Source organism: Tinamus guttatus, unplaced genomic scaffold (assembly GCF_059628265.1).
Source record: "Tinamus guttatus ecotype Peru unplaced genomic scaffold, ASM5962826v1 Tinamus_guttatus_pri_ptg000783l, whole genome shotgun sequence".
NCBI classification, from domain to species: Eukaryota; Metazoa; Chordata; class Aves; order Tinamiformes; family Tinamidae; genus Tinamus; species Tinamus guttatus.
This window is the reverse complement of record NW_028289317.1, coordinates 65,275-81,944: the sequence shown is the minus strand read 5'-3', so window position 1 is coordinate 81,944 and position 16,670 is coordinate 65,275. Positions and strand designations below refer to the sequence as shown.

Sequence of the window (16,670 nt, the reverse complement as noted above, 5' to 3'; positions counted from 1 at the left end):
CTGCATTAATGCTACAGTGATCCAGTTTGCCCCTCTATAACCACCACCATTTACTCAGAGTGCAGTAGCAGTGCTGAGGATTTCTGTCTCCTCATGGCAAACTCACCCAGCATCAAGCACAGCTCAAGACATGGACCTCAATGATGGTTTGACTGAGATGGGACTTAATAAAGTGTGTTAGAGGAGGGTTTATGAGAAAAAATTGCACATGGAAATCTGTTCTAATTTCTCAACAACTCTTTTTACTCAGACAGTCCTGCAGTGGCCTGAAGGAGCTAATGACCAACAGCAGCTCATTCAATGAGTTCCTGCTCCTGCCTTTCACAGACATGCGGGAGCTGCAGCTCTTGCACTTCTCGCTCTTCCTGGCCATCTACCTGGCTGCCGTCCTGGCCAACGGCCTCATCATCACAGCCGTAGCCTGCGACCACCACCTCCACACCCCCATGTACTTCTTCCTCCTCAACCTCTCCCTCCTCGACCTTGGCTCCATCTCCACAACTGTTCCCAAATCCATGGCCAATTCCCTGTGGAACACCAGGGCCATTATCTACTCGGAATGTGCTGCCCAGATATTTTTCTTCGTGTTCTTGTTGGGAGGAGAGTATTCTCTCCTCACAGTCATGGCCTATGACCGCTACGTTGCCATCTGCAGACCCCTGCACTACGGGACCCTCCTGGACAGCAGAGCTTGTGTCAAAATGGCAGCAGCTGCCTGGGGCTGTGGCTTTCTCTATGCTCTCCTGCACACTGGGAACACATTTTCCCTGCCACTGTGCCAAGGCAATGTGGTGGAGCAGTTCTTCTGTGAGATCCCCCAGATCCTCAAGCTCTCCTGCTCACAATCCTACCTCAGGGAAGTTGGATTTCTTGTTGTTAGTGTCTGTTTATTCTTCAGGTGTTTCATTTTCATTGTGGTGTCCTATGTGCAGATCTTCAGAGCTGTGCTGAGGATCCCCTCTGAGCAGGGCCAGCACAAAGCCTTTTCCATGTGCCTCCCGCACCTGGCTGTGGTGTCCTTGGTTGTCAGTACTGTATTGTTTGCCTACCTGAAGCCCCCCTCCATTTCCTACCCACTTTTAGATATGGTTGTGTCCATTCTGTACTCTGTGGTGCCTCCAGCCCTGAATCCCCTCATCTACAGCATGAGGAACAAGGAGGTCAAGGAGGCACTGAGGAAACTCATCCAGTGGGTACAAGGTCAGTGGTAACAAATGTTTCATTCACTCACCAGGATATCTGGCATCAAGGCCGTATTTTATCCATTTCTTTCTTTTTTACTTCTCTCTTTTACACCAATCTTAAAATAATAAATAATAAAATAAAGACACCTAGTTTTTGTCACATCTGCACAGAAATCTCTCATTCAGCACTTAAACATAGATCGTGATTCAGCAGGAAGCCAGGGTTCCCCCTTCACTAGCAGAGAGGGGGGATTCTCTGAGCTGCTTCTTTGAGCTCCTTTGGATGTGCCCAGTGCAGGGAGGAGAGTTTCCCTCTGCAGGGTCTTTTCCAGCACTGACACCAAGGGACCTCTGGGGTACAGCTTGGGTGAGACCAGGGGTCCAGTGTTGTTTAGGAGATCTCAGCTCTCTTGGCTATGGTTAGAGTGTGATCTCAAATCTCTCTAATATGACAGAAATGGCAACCAGATGTCACCACAGGTTTCCATGGTTCCATGCAAAGCTCCAACATACAAAACTAAACATGAGTGAATTGAAGGAAAGTCTAGAGGCAGCCTTCCCGTGGCAGTTCATCTTTCCTGAAGACAAATTCAAGGAGGGCAGCAAGACTTTCTGTATTTAGAGTTGTCCTCCTCATTTCCATGCTGTCCTTCCACCCTTTATCCTGCAGATATGGCCCAGGAACTCTCATAACCTGGCAGAGAGAGGCTTGTTTTTCCTCGTACCCTGGAAGAACAGGCAGGACCAGTCCTTGGGCTCCCTTAAGACACAGCTGGATTCCAGAATAATATTTCCATAATAAAAGGGGATCTGCCCTATGATGGTCCTGAATCTGGCCTCTCTTTAGAAACTGGAATCAAAATTATGCCCTAGGGTGTGCAACCACAAATGGGCCTGCTCTTCTGCTTGTGAACTCCATGAGATCCAGCGGATGACCTCAGCATTCCAGGGTGATCTGTTAGCCTCAATCTAGGGTCCATCTCTCACTGACCACTGCAGATAGGCAATGGTCTCTGCATTGCCTGTGCCAGGCTGCCCCACACGTGACTGTGCTGATGAGGGAACCCCCAGGGATCTCCAGGCACAGGGATTGCCTGGGAGTGGGCATTGAGTGCAGCTTTAACGAAACAGGGATGACTCACAGTGCAGGGACCAGAAGGTAGAGCACTAAACCCAGGTGAACATGGGGAAAGGAGGGCTCTGCAATCCCCAGGGAGGCAGTGGGGACCCAGGAGGCCCAGGGAAGGGGCAGTGGAGGACGATTCCTGCACCCGCAGTGAAACACCACAGCCTGGAGCCAGTGGCCACCCAAAGGCATCTCCTGCGCTTGCAATATTGTGGGGCACTCTGAATACCATCAGACCTCAGCCACCAGTATCAGCAGCTACAAGGGCACACTGATGGCTCATGGTCAATTTAGTGCCAACCACGATTCCCAGGTCCCTTTTTGTGCAGCTGCTCTCCAACAGGTCAATCCCCAGCCTGTCCTGGTGCATGCGGTTATTCCTCCCTAGCTGCAAGACCCTGCATTTGCCCATGTTGAACTTCATGAGGTTCCTCTACCCGCCAATCTCCAGGCTGTCCAGGTCCCTCTTAAAGCCTGCACAGACCTCTGGACTATCAGCCATTCCTCGCACTTTTCTATCCTCAGAAAACTTGCTGAGGGTGCACTCTGTCCCTTCAGGCCACTGATTAATAAACTGAACAGATTTTGACTGACTCCTGATACCAATAGTTGCAGGTCTCCAACTAGGCTCTGCGCCACTGATGAAGGGATGAAGGGGCCTGGGGTTGGGAGCTTGAGTTCGAGGTGCCCTGATGGGAAGTGTCCCTGAATGAGGGGTCCTGAGGTTGAAGGCCCGAAGGTGACAGGTCCTGCTGGTTGGGGCCCAGCAGTGAGGGCTCCTGGTGCTGGTGGCCTCCCAGAGAGGGCTCCTTGTGCTGGGACCCCCAGGGTGGCAGGTCCCAGTGTCAGCGCCCCAGGGAAACTGGGTGCCGGGGGCCACAGGGCGAGGGGCACCTGTGGGGCGAGGGGCTCGTGGGGCCACGTGGGCCCCTGCCATGGGGAGACAGGAGCGTGCCCAGCACATGCGCACACACAGACCCATGCACTCATGGGTTCACACGCACGTCCAAGCACACACATGTCCGAGCACATGCATGTACATGCACATGCATGTCTGAGCACACAGAGAAGCTCCTGGGATGGAGCGGGATTACGAGACCATGTCTGTAAACCAGATCCCATTCAGCCTCTCCAGTTCTGCGCAGGCACTAACGAGTGAGAGGGAGTCCAGCACAGGGACAAGAAGATGGTCAGGGGCTGGAGTGTGGGGCAGAAAAGGAGATGCTGGGAGAGCAGGGTTTGTTCAGCGTAGACCAGAGAAGTCCAAGGGGGATCTTCATGCTGTGCACAACTGCCTTGTGGAGGGCACAGAGCAGTTGGATATTCTTGGAGGGTCACACAAATGGCAGGTGAGGCAATAGTGAGAGAAAAAGAAATGGACAATGGGAAATGCTCTTAGATGTTAAGAACCAATCTTTTTGTCTATGAGCATGGCCAAACTCTGGCACAGGATCCAGAGAGATTCTCAGGTCTCCATCCTCGGAGATAACCCAAAGTTCACTGGAAAAGGCCCCAAGGACCTGCCTGCTGGGACCTGCCTTCAGCACGGCACTGGATCCCCTGCTGCAACCTCAAGGAATCTACTCTTCCGAAAAAGGATCTACAGGCTCTGTGCTTTTAAAAGCCCTCAGGAAGGTTTCTTGATCTGTGATAAGATAGAGATGATATGTCAGAAAAGAGTAAATATATTCTTAACACGTCTTCCCTCCAGAGGGCTTGAGATGGGACATTGGTTCCTGACAGGCTCCAAAACCATGGGTCAGGCCAGGTAGAAAATCTGAAGAAGTTTCTCCAAATCCTGTGAATTTTGCGCAGCTTTCTTTCATCTGACCCTGAGGAAAGCTATTTCTCTTTTGCACCTTACTTATGCTTTGGGGTTTGCCATTACACCTCCAAGTAGTGTTTCTCCCGTGGGTATAGTTTTTGGCACCTGCCTGTCTTTGGGATCTGTAGAGCCCTGGCACCCTGCATCTCCCACACTTTTGACCCTGGGTGTCTCAGGACAGGCCCACACACTGCATCCCTCTGTCCAGACTCCCGTATGGAGCCTGTAAGGCACTGCCGTGCCTCAGGAGCTGCATTTTGGCTTGTTCACAAGTCAGTGAGATGACCATCTCCCCACTCCCCTACTGCTGAAGATTCCAACAACCAACATTCCTCTTCCTGTCGTTTTTTCACAGTCCTGGAGCAAATCTTGCAGAAGGGGGATGGCATCCCTCTTGAAGCTTTCAGATATGTGGCATTCCAGACCCTGAAAAGCAAAGCACACCTTTCCTCCTTTCTTTCAGTTGCCTATTCAGCCTCTAGCATCCTGTCTTTGGCACAGGAAGGCCCATTCTGAACCCAGGGGTCTCTCCCCTTTCTCTCTTCTGTCTCCTCTGTGTCTGCTCAGTCTGCTCAATGCACTAGGGTCATGGGAAGTGTTGGTTTAGGGAGCTTCCCTGAAGCCATGAGAAGCTGCAGAGCTGGAGGCCTAATGGAGGACGTCTGGGACGTGGCTGTTTTCCCTGTCCCATCCTGCTCCCAAACGAAGGGTTGAGGAAGGTCCAGTGCTTTTGGTGTTGGTGGGTTGGGTTTCCTTTGACATCCCCAAGTCCTTCTTTGTGTTGCCCTGAGCAGCCAGGAAAATCTCTGTTCTCTAAGGTCTTGCATCAGGGCCTTTTCCCTGCTTTTGTAGAGAAGCTGAGGCAGGTCTGGGATCTCCAAAAGCAGCATGGCCCACATCATGACCCAGGGCCCCCAGGAGCTGTGTGGCTCTCCCATTCCCACATGTCCTGCTTAAACTGACAATTTCTAACACCATCTTTACAGGCCACAAGTTGGCCATTGTAGAACCGCAGTATTGTGACTCCCCCTGTTACTCTTTGCTCACTTCAGGACCCAGCTGCTGGTTTGCACTTCAAGGAGTTTAAAGGTTGCTCTGTCTTTGAGGAAGGGTGTCCCTTGTAGCAAGGGAACCTCATTGTTGACATGTTGGGCTTAGCCTACACTCAAAGAGCACAATTATTATTTGTGAAATTATTTCAAGCTTTATTTCTGTTTCTTTGCAATTAAGAAAAACCCTGTGTTTGTTTGCAGCTAGTTCTCTAAGAAACTCTCTAAGGAAAGCAGTTGGCAGCTGCAGCAGATGAGCTCTAACTTTCAGTTGCTGATTTCAGTAGAACAGAGAAGCTTCTAACAAGAGTGATGGAAGTCCCAGGTGGCTGATGTGAGAAATGGCAGGTTGGGGAGGGAAGGAAGAGTGTCCATACAGTGCTTGAGCTCTGGGACACGGGTTCTTCTAGATGTCCACACTTCATTGGGAGTCATTCTGGATTGATTCCAATTCCAGAATATTGCTGTCGATTACTCTGAAAGCTGGATGTTAATAGTAACAATAAAAACCTGTAAAATCAGAAATGCTTGTATATTACTGATGTCTCCAACTTTCAGCTACAGTCCCCAAACCTCTCCAATTAGTCATGCAAGCCTAGACAAAAATTGCAGGGAGAGACATGGTTTGTGAGAGCTTTTTGCATTTTTATGAGCCCCATGGTATATTTCATGCTGAATCCATGAACCTCAGTTACTGAGAGGAGAATTTAAAGTCAAGATCAACCCACAACATTTTGTTGAGTTTTAATGGGTCCCACTGATAGTTGTTAGCAGTAAAGACTACCCAGGGACTGATTAGAACAGAAAATTGTCATCACTGATAACAGGTAGGCAGAGAATCATGCAGGAGGCTCTGATGCCACATTAACCCTTGGTGTGTTTTATCAGTCAAAATCTCCAAGGTCAGCCCCTGCGCTTCTGGGAAGGGAGATCCTTTCCCCCACATGTTTTACAGGTCCTCCTGAGGACAGTGTGTGTGGGGGGGTGTGCAGTGCTCAGTGCAGGACAATGATATGACGCCTTTCAGGGTATCAGCAAGAGGGACACTGAGGCTCCAGTGTCTCCTGACAGGCCTCGGTGGCAGAGACAACAGCCATAGCCAAGAGGATGAAGGCGTCCTCTGGTGTCTGTGAGCCCAGGCAGAGCCTTTGTCTGTCTCCACCAGAGCCTGTCCCATGCTGGTTCATACCTGCAGCTGTGTCCATGCATCCTACAGACACCCAGCCTGCTTCCCCAGTCACAGCCCTGAAGCCCCAGAAATGCCTGAAGGCTGCAGAGGAGACAGAAATTATTCCATCTTAAGCTTGGTCCCTGCTCCTGAGCTGGGCCTGGCTCCTGGGACTGCGGGAGCCCATGGCAACCTGGCAGGTGCTGCAGAGAGACAGCTCTGCCCAGGAGCAGCTCCTCATAAAGGAGCAGCAAGACTCAGGGCACTGCCCACAGGCACCAGGCTGCGATGAGTCGCGCGTAAGTGAGCGACAGGTGAGGGAGAGTTGGGAATGGTAGGGTGATTGAGAACTCACTGCAGGGAGAAATCTTACCAGCCCAAGATATGGAAAGTGTCTGTCTGCAGGACAACACTGCTGTGATTACTGGAATGATCTTTTGAATGTAGCACCTTCCCCAGCTGGGGTGGCTCTCCCAGCTTCTCTTGCTTGGAGCTGGGTGTGCTTTGGAGCAGGGATTCCCAGCCAGACCATCAAAGGTATTGGGCATCATGGCTGCTTTCTCCCTGGGATAGGGCAGGGGTGTGAAGCCAATGAGTGCACCCAGGTCTGCATGGGCTGCAATTCAGAGCAGTGTCCCTGTGCCGCAGGGTGCTGTGTCCCCTGGGCACTGCCACCTGCCTGGGACTGCAGACTAACCTTGCCTGGGATATCCCCATGGTGCTGCAGGGAGAAGCTCTGGGTGTAAGGAGAGACTCCCATAAGGACAGGTTCATTTTCTGAAAGAGCCTTTTCAAGAGGACAGTGAAAGCAGTGTTAATGTCTAAGATCAGGAGATTTCTTGTGTCTGCTTTCCGAAAACCCGGGGGTGTATGGAAAGGAAATGCCAGGTTAGAGCAGGAACCTGACACTCTAGTCCTTTAAATGGAGAGATTTGTGAGGAACCTCAGAAAACCCTCCCCTGATTGAAGACAGCACCAGCATCACCTTCTCTGGCCTCACCAGGGCTTGTCTGACCTTCTCCTTACTACCTGCAGAGAGATGTCCCTGGACAGCGCCCTGCTGCTGAGATACTGCTGTAGGGCAGAGTAAGTGTCCAGGGGGTGGGATGGGTTGTGCGGCACTGACAGGGAGAAGACATGGGCAAGAGCAACTGCTGCCATCAGGAAAAGCTCCAGCAGTGGAGATAAAATCAGCAAATGGGAGGGAACTAGAAACATAATCACTGTGGGAAGGGGGGATTTGGATCACTCCCCACCAGTCAGTCCCTGCAACACAGATGTCTTCCTCTAAGCAAAGCCCTGTGTCCCCTCTCCCACCCCTCAAGGCCATGGGGTCCCAGCCATGAGTACCCTCCTTGGTAGAAGAGGGGCTGTGTCTCTCCTGCAGCCTGGTCCTTTCCCACTGCAGGAGAAGGGGACTGAGAGGGACTGTCTGGAAATGTTGCTGTCTGGGAGGTGGCTTGCACAGCTTGGGGAGGGGAAGCCTTTCCCCAGTGCTCCTCTGTCTGTTACTCCTTCCTGTCCCTTGGCATAAGGTTCATAGTGTTGCTCTACATTTCTTCACCTCTCGTTCTGGTCTGGTCCTTGCTCCCTCGAGCTAAGGACAGGGAGTCAGCTGCAGTTAAGGCAGAAACTTCCCTCTCCCACAGCATTGTGTCAAGCAAGGGTGAAGATATTAAGATGCTTAGAGGACAGGGTCCATTTCAGGCACTTCTGTTCAAAAGGGTAAGCTGGAGATGAATCCTTCCCCAAAATTTTTTCCTTCAAGAAGAGCTGTCATGAGTGATGCCATTTGCACAAGAGTAATTAGAGAATATTGCTATTGAGTCACTGGATCAAATCCCCTTCACTCAGTTCATGGTGCTCATCCCCTGGTCTCCTCACCAAATACATGAGGCAGTTGGACACCTCCATTTACACCACCCACAAGAGCAGGACTGACTGACACAAGCACAAATGAAGAGCACACTCAGCCAGCACAAACCAGAGTTCAGACAAGGAAGCTGAACAAGGTAAAGGAGAGAGGAAAATGTGGCTTTACTAAGAGGAGTAGAAGGAGTTTTGCTCAGAGAAGCCTATTCTAATGTGTTGATGCTTTTTCCTCATTGGACAGTGCTCTGAAACAACAGCAGCTCCCTCAACGAGTTCCTCCTCCTGCCATTTGCAGACAGGTGGGAGCTGCAGCTCTTGCACTTCTCGCTCTTCCTGGCCATCTACCTGGCTGCCCTCCTGGCCAACGGCCTCATCATCACAGCCGTAGCCTGCGACCACCACCTCCACACACCCATGTACTTCTTCCTCCTCAACCTCTCCCTCCTCGATGTTGGCTCGATCTCCACCACTCTCCCCAAATCTATGGCCAATTCTCTGTGGGACACCAGGGCCATTTCCTACTAGGGATGTGCTGCACAGGTCTTTATGTTTGCCTTTTTCATTTCAGCAGAGTATTGTCTCCTCACAGTCATGGCCTATGACCGCTACATTGCCATCTGCAGACCCCTGCACTATGGTATCCTCATGGACAGCAGAGCCTGTGTCAAAATGGCAGCAGTTGCCTGGGCATCTAATTTTCTCAATGCTCTCCTGCACACTGGGAACATATTTTCCATACCACTCTGCCAAGGCAATGTGGTGGAGCAGTTCTTCTGTGAGCTCCCCCAGATCCTCAAGCTCTCCTGCTCAGACTCCTATCTCAGAGAAGTTGGAGTCATTGTCGTTAGTCTTTGTTTAGCTTTTGGGTGTTTCAGTTTCATCGTGGTGTCCTATGTGCAGATCTTCAGAGCTGTGCTGAGGATCCCCTCTGAGCAGGGCCGGCACAAAGCCTTTTCCATGTGCCTCCCGCACCTGGCCGTGGTCTGTGTGGTTGTCAGCACAGGCATGTTTGCCTACCTGAAGCCTCCCTCCATTTCCACGCCAGCTCTGGATCTGGTTGTAACTATTCTGTACTCAGTGGTGCCTCCAGCACTGAACCCTCTCATCTACAGCATGAGGAACAAGGAACTCAGGGATGCACTAAAAAAATGATTCAGTTGGTAATATTTCAGCAGCAATAAGCTGAAATCCCATCCTTCTACTCAAGTGATATCTAATTTCTCTCAGACAACTCCTGTGATTTTGGCATTCTTGCTTTAATAATGAGGTTTCTGCGCAAGTTTCTGAATTCATCCTACTTCTCCAGAGGTGTTAACCGTGTCTTTCTGATCCAGAGGTCTTTTTTAAATGTGTCTACCATTGTGTCAGAGCTGTCGTTCCCCTAATTAAAGGGTATGTTTTCAGTGCATCTTGTAGATTGGGCTCTTCTTCCAAAGCTGGTGCCAAGAATCTGCTGAGAATTTGCTGAATTTTCAGCCTGAAATATGCTTGTTGCTTTTCTGGGGCTCTTCATGGGCCCAAGGCAATGAGCTCCTGGGGGGATATGTTAGGGAATAAGGACTGGATTCAGTTCTCACTTGTGAGTGCTCGGTGCTCCTGATAGTGATGAATGGCCAAGTAGTATATGACTGGGCCTGTCCCCCGTATGGTGGCCTATGACCATATAGGGGACCTTGCAGGCACAGGGAAAGGAACTTCAAGAGCCGCTCACAACAGCTTATACCTGAAGTCATGTTCTGGATCTAGGGACACATAAACACAGCCTGAGCCATTTTATATGGCCTGTGATTGCTCAGAGCATCATTCACAGATAGAGGCCCCTTGATACGGTGTTCTCAGGTACAATGATGCCTGTCCAGCTGGGTCTGTATCCAACCATGAGCACAACAACTGCAGAGTCACCCTGTGACCCCAGAGCACCACAGCCCACTCACTCTGCAGAGCAGCACCAGCATCTCGGGGTCCTGCAGGGAGCACCGGGAAGGCTCCAGGACCTTCCAGGCAGACCATAACTAAGGAATTAACCTGGGGAAGGGTTTTCCAGGGAGCAGGGATATCCCTGGGGAAGGGGAAAAGGAGCAATTGTGCTCTTAGAAGGAGGAATAAATGGGGAAAAGAAATATATTTCTCTGCATGTCAGCTAAGGGATGGCTGCTGTGTCCCTGGCAGCAGGAGGTGCCAGCAGAGCCCCAGGGCAGGGAGCCTTGTGCTGTGCTGGAGAGAGGGGCTGGCATGGGGGCTGCAGGCAGCCTGGGGTAGGGAAGCTCTGGGATACAGGAACAAGAGGCACAGAGTGTCCCTGTCCTCTGTGTCCATATGGGGGCCAGTTGCAGCTTGGAATGGACTGATGGGGCACCTGACACACACAGCCCTGTCCCCTGGAGCTGCTGTGCCCACAGTGGGGCTTGGGCTGTGGGGTGAGTGCCCTGCGGGGGGCACTGCTGTGGGGCCACCCCCAGCCTGGCCTGCTCTGCTGGGTGGGCTGGGAGAGGGCAGGGCAGGTGGGGAGAGCTGGAGAGGGGCTGGGCTGGGCTGGAGAGGGTCCGGAGAGGAAAAGGACGTTTGCTGAGCTGGGTGTCCTTGGTTGCATGGCCTGGCTGTGAAGGGGCCACAGGGCATTTGTCACAGATTGGTCTGTCACTTTGGCCATTTCCAGCACTAGTCCAACATTGTACATTTGCAGGACTCAGCAGGGGCAGTTTGCTGAGGGTGGCTGCCCAAGCAGGAGGGCTGCGGTGGGCTGAGACACCAAGGGTTGTTGCTGGGTCCATGCTGGGGAGACCTTTCCCCATCCTGGAGTGCTCCCTGCCCCACGCAGTGCCTGCATATCAGGACCATGGTGTGCAGGGCACCAGGGATGGGGGCCACAGGGCTCCTCACTGCTCCACTGCAAAAGGGAAACTGCCAGGGTAGCTCTCCCACTCCTGCCCCACAAGCTCTTGTCCCTGCTGCAGACATGCCAGGCTAGATCGTGAAGACCAGAAGGTCCCTCAGGCCAAGCTGTGCCAGCCTCGGGGAGCTGCCCTGAGCACCAGGAGAGGCAGTGTTCTCCTTGTAGAGCCTTGTCCTGCTGGGAGGGTGGCATGGGCACCAGGGGAATGGCCTGTGTTTGCATGAGGTCACTGTGGGGCTTCTGCATGGGAGGTGAACACAGCAGCCCCTGCACTGCAGCCTCACCAGCCATGACCCCTCACTGCAGCCCCACTGCTGTTCACCCCTGCCCCTACTGACCTGCCACCACCCCCACATTGCCCTGGCTCCTGTCACGTGTCCCCACATCCTTAGGACCAACAATGCAGCAGGAGCTGGCACAGCCCTATGGCCACTGCCCGACGCCCAGGCCTCCTCACATGGGGCATCTTCCAACCATCTTCCAGTAGGCCAGAAAAGAGCATCTGGGGAGTATTGGGCTGATCCGCGCCACCTCAGTCCCTGGGAAGTAAATCATTCTGTGGGCTAGTTCCAGCTACATGAAGAGACGGAGAACAGCCAAAGCATCAAGGGCAAAATTCTGCCCTGGCAGAACTGGAGAATCAAGATCATTTTCTTATCGTGTATGTGAATCACTGCCTGCAAAATCCCATGTATGTTTTCATCAGCAATCTGGCCTTCCTTGAAATCTGGTTTATATCCTTTAAAACCCTCACACTGTTGGTGATTCTGAGTTCTGGGAGGAGAACAATTTCCTGAAGCATCTCTTTTGCCCAGTGCTATTTCTATTTTGCCCTGGGCTGTACAGATTTTGCACCATTATTATCATGTCCTTTTACTGCTACCTTGCCGTCCACAAGCCTTTGCATTGTGCTGCCATCATGAAGCAGCAGTTCTTCACCCACCTGATTATTGCTCTGTAGGTCACAGGCTTCACTCTGTTGAGTTACCACTCGGTCCTGCTCTCAAAACTGACTTTCTGTGGCCCCAACAAGATCCATGTTTTGTGGGACAACTACCCCTTATTCAAACTGTCCTGCTCTGATACCAGCCTGCTTTGGAAAGCAGACTCTGCTTTGATATTGTTTGTTGTGCTGAGTTCCTTATATTGAACCATGGTGTCCTACATGTGCATGTAGGACACCACCACTTCTTCCACTGTATTCTGCACGTGCCCTCAGTATCTGGGAGGTAGAAAGCTTTTGCTACATGTTCTTCCGATCTCACCAGCTTAGCCATCACATAGGGAAGCTGCCTTGTTCTCTATGCTTGGCCCTAAGACCAGGTTTCCCTGGAAATCAGCAGAACTGTAGCTTTGCTGAACACAGTCTTGTATCTATTCTTAAAGTCCTTCACCTACAGTCTCAGAAAGAGGACTGTTAAGATTGCCCTGAAGGAAGCCATTGGCTGTGCAAAGCTGTGTGTTTGGCTTTTTCCCCACTCTTGATGCCTTCCATGACAGCAGTTCTGATTATGTCCCCATGCACATCATATATGTAGCAACTAAATACAGGTAGCTCAGGAGATTTATGTTCTCATTGGATTGTGGGGGTGAAAGGAAGTAATGCGACTTGTGCCTCATGCTTACAGGGAGCTATTATAAGTGACATCTGGAGACATATTAATAAAATTTTGAACACACACTTCTTTGGTCTGGGTCATATAAAAGAGGCACTTAGGAACATGGTTTAGTAGGCATGGTGGTGATGGGTTTATGGTGGGACTTGATCTCAAAGGTCTTTTGCAACCATAATGATTCTATGACATACTGCCAGTGCATGCTGACTCAAGGCAGTTTTCATATATTGTTTCTGGAAATTCAGCTGCAAATTCTAGGGATCTCTTCGAAGGGTTACTGAGGAAAGCTCCAAACATCTCCTCACCCTGAATAACAGAAGATTCTAAGAACAAAAATTAAGCTCAAACTTTAAAATGGATCAGATTCATTGGATTCAAATCCATAAACCACTTGCCAGTTTCAATGCTGTGATAAAGACAAAAAGACAAGCATGTTCACAGTTAGAAACCCTGCTTTGTCTGTGGCAGTCCTGTTTGGTCACTCTAGGATACGTTTCTGTGAAAAAAATAAATGTATACTTGGAAAACTGGCTTTTTCTACAATCTTGTTCTTTGCTGAAGGGGTTCTTCGTGAGTGGGAATTACTTCAAATTATCTCAAATACTATCACTAGAACTAGAGTGATAGTTCTACTATGCTTATTTTTTTTGTTCTTGTCCATCAATAAAATTATATACTACTCCATGCATATCTTGATTGGTATGAACTGTTGACAAGGGGAATAATCTCCTTTTATCCCCTTTTTCCTTTATCCGCTATCTCCTTTTTTTTTTTTTGTTTTTTAATTCCATGAGCGTAGAAGGAAAGCGCAGAGGAAGAGAAAGCACTCCTTACCAACTTTTACAAATGGTGTTGTGGGCATGGCATTTCTGGAGGGAATTCTACAAGTGTGAACTCTTTATAGCCAATGTATTTCTCCCCTGTGATTGAACTTTAGAAATACCAGCTCTGTGATCTTCATGGTGGAGGAACAGTGTGAGGAGTCATGCTGGATATCTACAGTCATCAGGAGGAATGACCATCTGGGAAACCCTCTCTTGTTCTCCTCTGGGCCAGCTTCCAGCACTTCTGCCTGGGCTCTTGGCAGAGGGATGCTCTGGGATCCCCAGATTTCAAAAATCAACACCACCCCCATTTCTTTCTTGCTCAGATACTCACATAGTGATGGTACCAGCTGGGTTTTAGAGCTTCAGAGAGGAAAATGATTTTTTTTTTTTTTTTTAGTCAGAGGATCCTCGCAGTGTCTGCTGTTCCCTTGGAAATGAAAAGAGAAGAGAGGAAAGCAAACAAATGAAACAACAACAAAATCGTGTTTACTCTCTGTTCCCGAAGTTGACCTTTTCACAAGAATTCCTCTTTGCCTTAGCTGATGTAATACTTAGATCCTTACTAGTTAATTAGTGGGCAAGTATGCAGCTGGGAAGTTTTGAAAACCTCATTCCTGAGCCCTGCTTCAGCAGTAGGTTATTCAAGCGTGGGTATGAGCTGCTTTTCCCTCTTTCATTTCCTCGTCACCTTAGGCATCCCCACCCTAGATGTGAGTGTGTTCAAAGCAGAGGTCTGCAGATCGCCTTTGAGTGTCTCTTGTTTCACACAGATGGGTCTTGCGGATCTTTTTAAAAGTTTGAGAGCTTGTGTTGATCTGCTAAGTCCTTGCAGCTGCTCCCTCCCTGTGCGAGGGTCACCACACACGTGGCTTCGGGGCCCCCCGTGCTCCACTTGTTCTGCTGGTTGTGGTGTTTGTGGTGTGATGAGACCAGTGAGGCTCCTGTGTTCAGTGATCTATCTGGGGCCTGCAGGTCTGCAGGAGCTGGCAAGGGAAGGACCAGCTGGTTGGAGCACCCAGGAGAACATTTGGGTGGCTGCCAAGGAGCTGCTGGAGGTTTTGTGGTCTCAGAGGGCAGTGCTCCCTGCCCCGGCGGCAGCAGCCGCCCGCGCTGTGTGGCCATGGGGCGAGCGCGCTGCGGTGCCGCTGCCCTCCCTGGCAGGCAGGTTCCCCACGCGGGGCCGTGGCCGGATGAGCACAGGCTCAGTGTGCAGCCCGGCCGGGCCCCGTCGGGGGGATATCCCTGCGACAGAGCCTGCGTGGGGCAGGGGCAGCCCCAGCGCCCCTCGCAGCCCCTGCCCGCTGCAGGGCCAGCCCTGGCCAGGCCCTGGGGGTGAGCGCCCGGTCCCCTCTGTGACACGGGCTGCGGTCACAGGGGACGTCCCGTGTCACAGCCACAGCTGCCCTGTCCCGCGCGGCCCGGCCTCTCCCCACACGTCGCGGCGGAGCTGGGAGAGCGCAGGCACTGGGGCTGCTCTTGGCTCTGCTTTGCTCCAAAGAGCTGCTGGTTCCGAGCGGGAGCCGGCGAGGGGCAGCGTGGGCAGCCTAGTGCTGAGCGACGTGTGCGGAGGAAGAGGAGGAGAGGAGCTCTGTCCTCATCACCTCCCTCTGCAGGGTGACCCAGAGCGAGGAGAAGGATGGCGCTCTGGAAGGGTGGCCACGGGACACAACGTGGCGAGGCGGTGACAAAAGTACCCCCAGAAGGTGAGGCCTTCAGGAGATCTTTTCCAGGAGCTGTCACAGAGAAGATGAACTGTGAACATGGCTGTGGAAACCCTGGGGTGGGGGGATTGGAGGGGCTGGGGGCAGCAGGCAGAGCCCAGGCTGATGGTTCCCTCTAGCTGTGGTGCCAGTGTGACCGCCAGGACTCCTGGATCCAGCCCTGATGCTGCCCCTGCTGCCCCAGGGCCCCTGGGCAGATGTCCCTTTCCCGAGGGTCCCTGCTGGCCTCGCAGTGGGGATCATCCACCCAAGCTCCTGGCAGGGGAAGGAGCTGGAGCAGCTCTGGTGGCCGTGTCTGTGCAGGGATCCCGTTTGGGGAAACTGCCCATGCAGCGGAGTCCCTCGGGAACGCCCTGAGGCCCCAGACAGCCATGGCCACATCTCCATCCCCTCGCTGGGTGAAAATCCACCACCACCTCCCTAGGGAGAGGCTCACCCCGTGAGAGCTGCTTGCGCCAGCTGTTTGAGGAAGGCCGAGGGCTCCCGCAGCTCCTGCTGGGCTCTGCAGAGGCTGCCGGTCCCGCATGCGCTGCAGAAGAATCCTCGCGCTGCTCTGCAGCTCCGCAGGGATCTCTGTGCGGCACCCCCGGCGCTGCCTCTGCTCCTTCCCTCTGCGCTGCCCGTGCCTCCAGGCTGGCAGTGCAGGCTGTGAGCTGGAGACAGCGTGGCTGTCCCGGGCAGCATCGCCGCGTCCCCACGCCTGTGCCAGGTGCCGAGCGCTGCCGGGCTCAGGGCACAGGTTCCAGCCTGACGGCAGTGCCCACCTCAGCGGTGCGGCCCCTCGCAGCAGGGGGGTCATTTTGGGGAGGGGGTGCTGTTTGTTGGTGCCTGCTCCTGACATCTCCTTGGTGAGGCGTGTGCTGGATGGCTGTGAGCTGCCCAATGTGGAACCTCACAGGCAGCCCTTTCCCTTGCTTTTCCAGTGGCTGTGCTCATCTGGGACGGTGCTGCTGAATATGTCGTAGAGATGCTGGTGCAGAACATGGTGGGTCTGCCCTCCTGTCCCTCCCCTCCAGCCCTGGTGGTTTCATCAGTCCTGGCATCTCTGTGCCACTAGATGCAATCGTTCAGCCCCTCATTGAAACCAAAAGGAAATCCCTTGGTGAAGGATGCTGCAAACAGCAGCAATGCAATGGATAATGTCTCCCTAAAGGGAGACGAAAAATCTCCAGTCCAATTTCATTCTGAGGAGTGGTTGGAGGCTTTCTGTGCCTTCTCTACACCCTACTGGCAGAGTGAAATAACAAAGAGATTATTAACTTTGGCACTATTAATTTCTATTTTGAGGAGGAGGGAGTGGGAGTGGTTTCCTTTCTAGAAACCTTTCCTAGGGATCTCCTGGATGTGAGAGATGATTTACATGTACTTTTGAGAGCAGGGGGAGGAAAC

At 52.0% G+C, this 16,670-nt stretch overlaps 1 protein-coding gene and 1 pseudogene across 1 annotated transcript; both read left to right on the top strand.

The window, feature by feature from the left end:
* The first annotated feature begins 278 nt into the window (after positions 1-278).
* Positions 279-1,211, top strand: LOC148591487 (olfactory receptor 14A16-like). The gene has a single exon (XM_088537478.1). The coding sequence runs from the start codon at positions 279-281 to the stop codon at positions 1,209-1,211; it is 933 nt and encodes a 310-aa protein (XP_088393604.1).
* Positions 1,212-7,391: 6,180 nt separating this feature from the next.
* LOC148591486 (olfactory receptor 6F1-like) lies at positions 7,392-12,602 on the top strand (annotated as a pseudogene).
* The last annotated feature ends 4,068 nt before the right edge of the window (positions 12,603-16,670 follow it).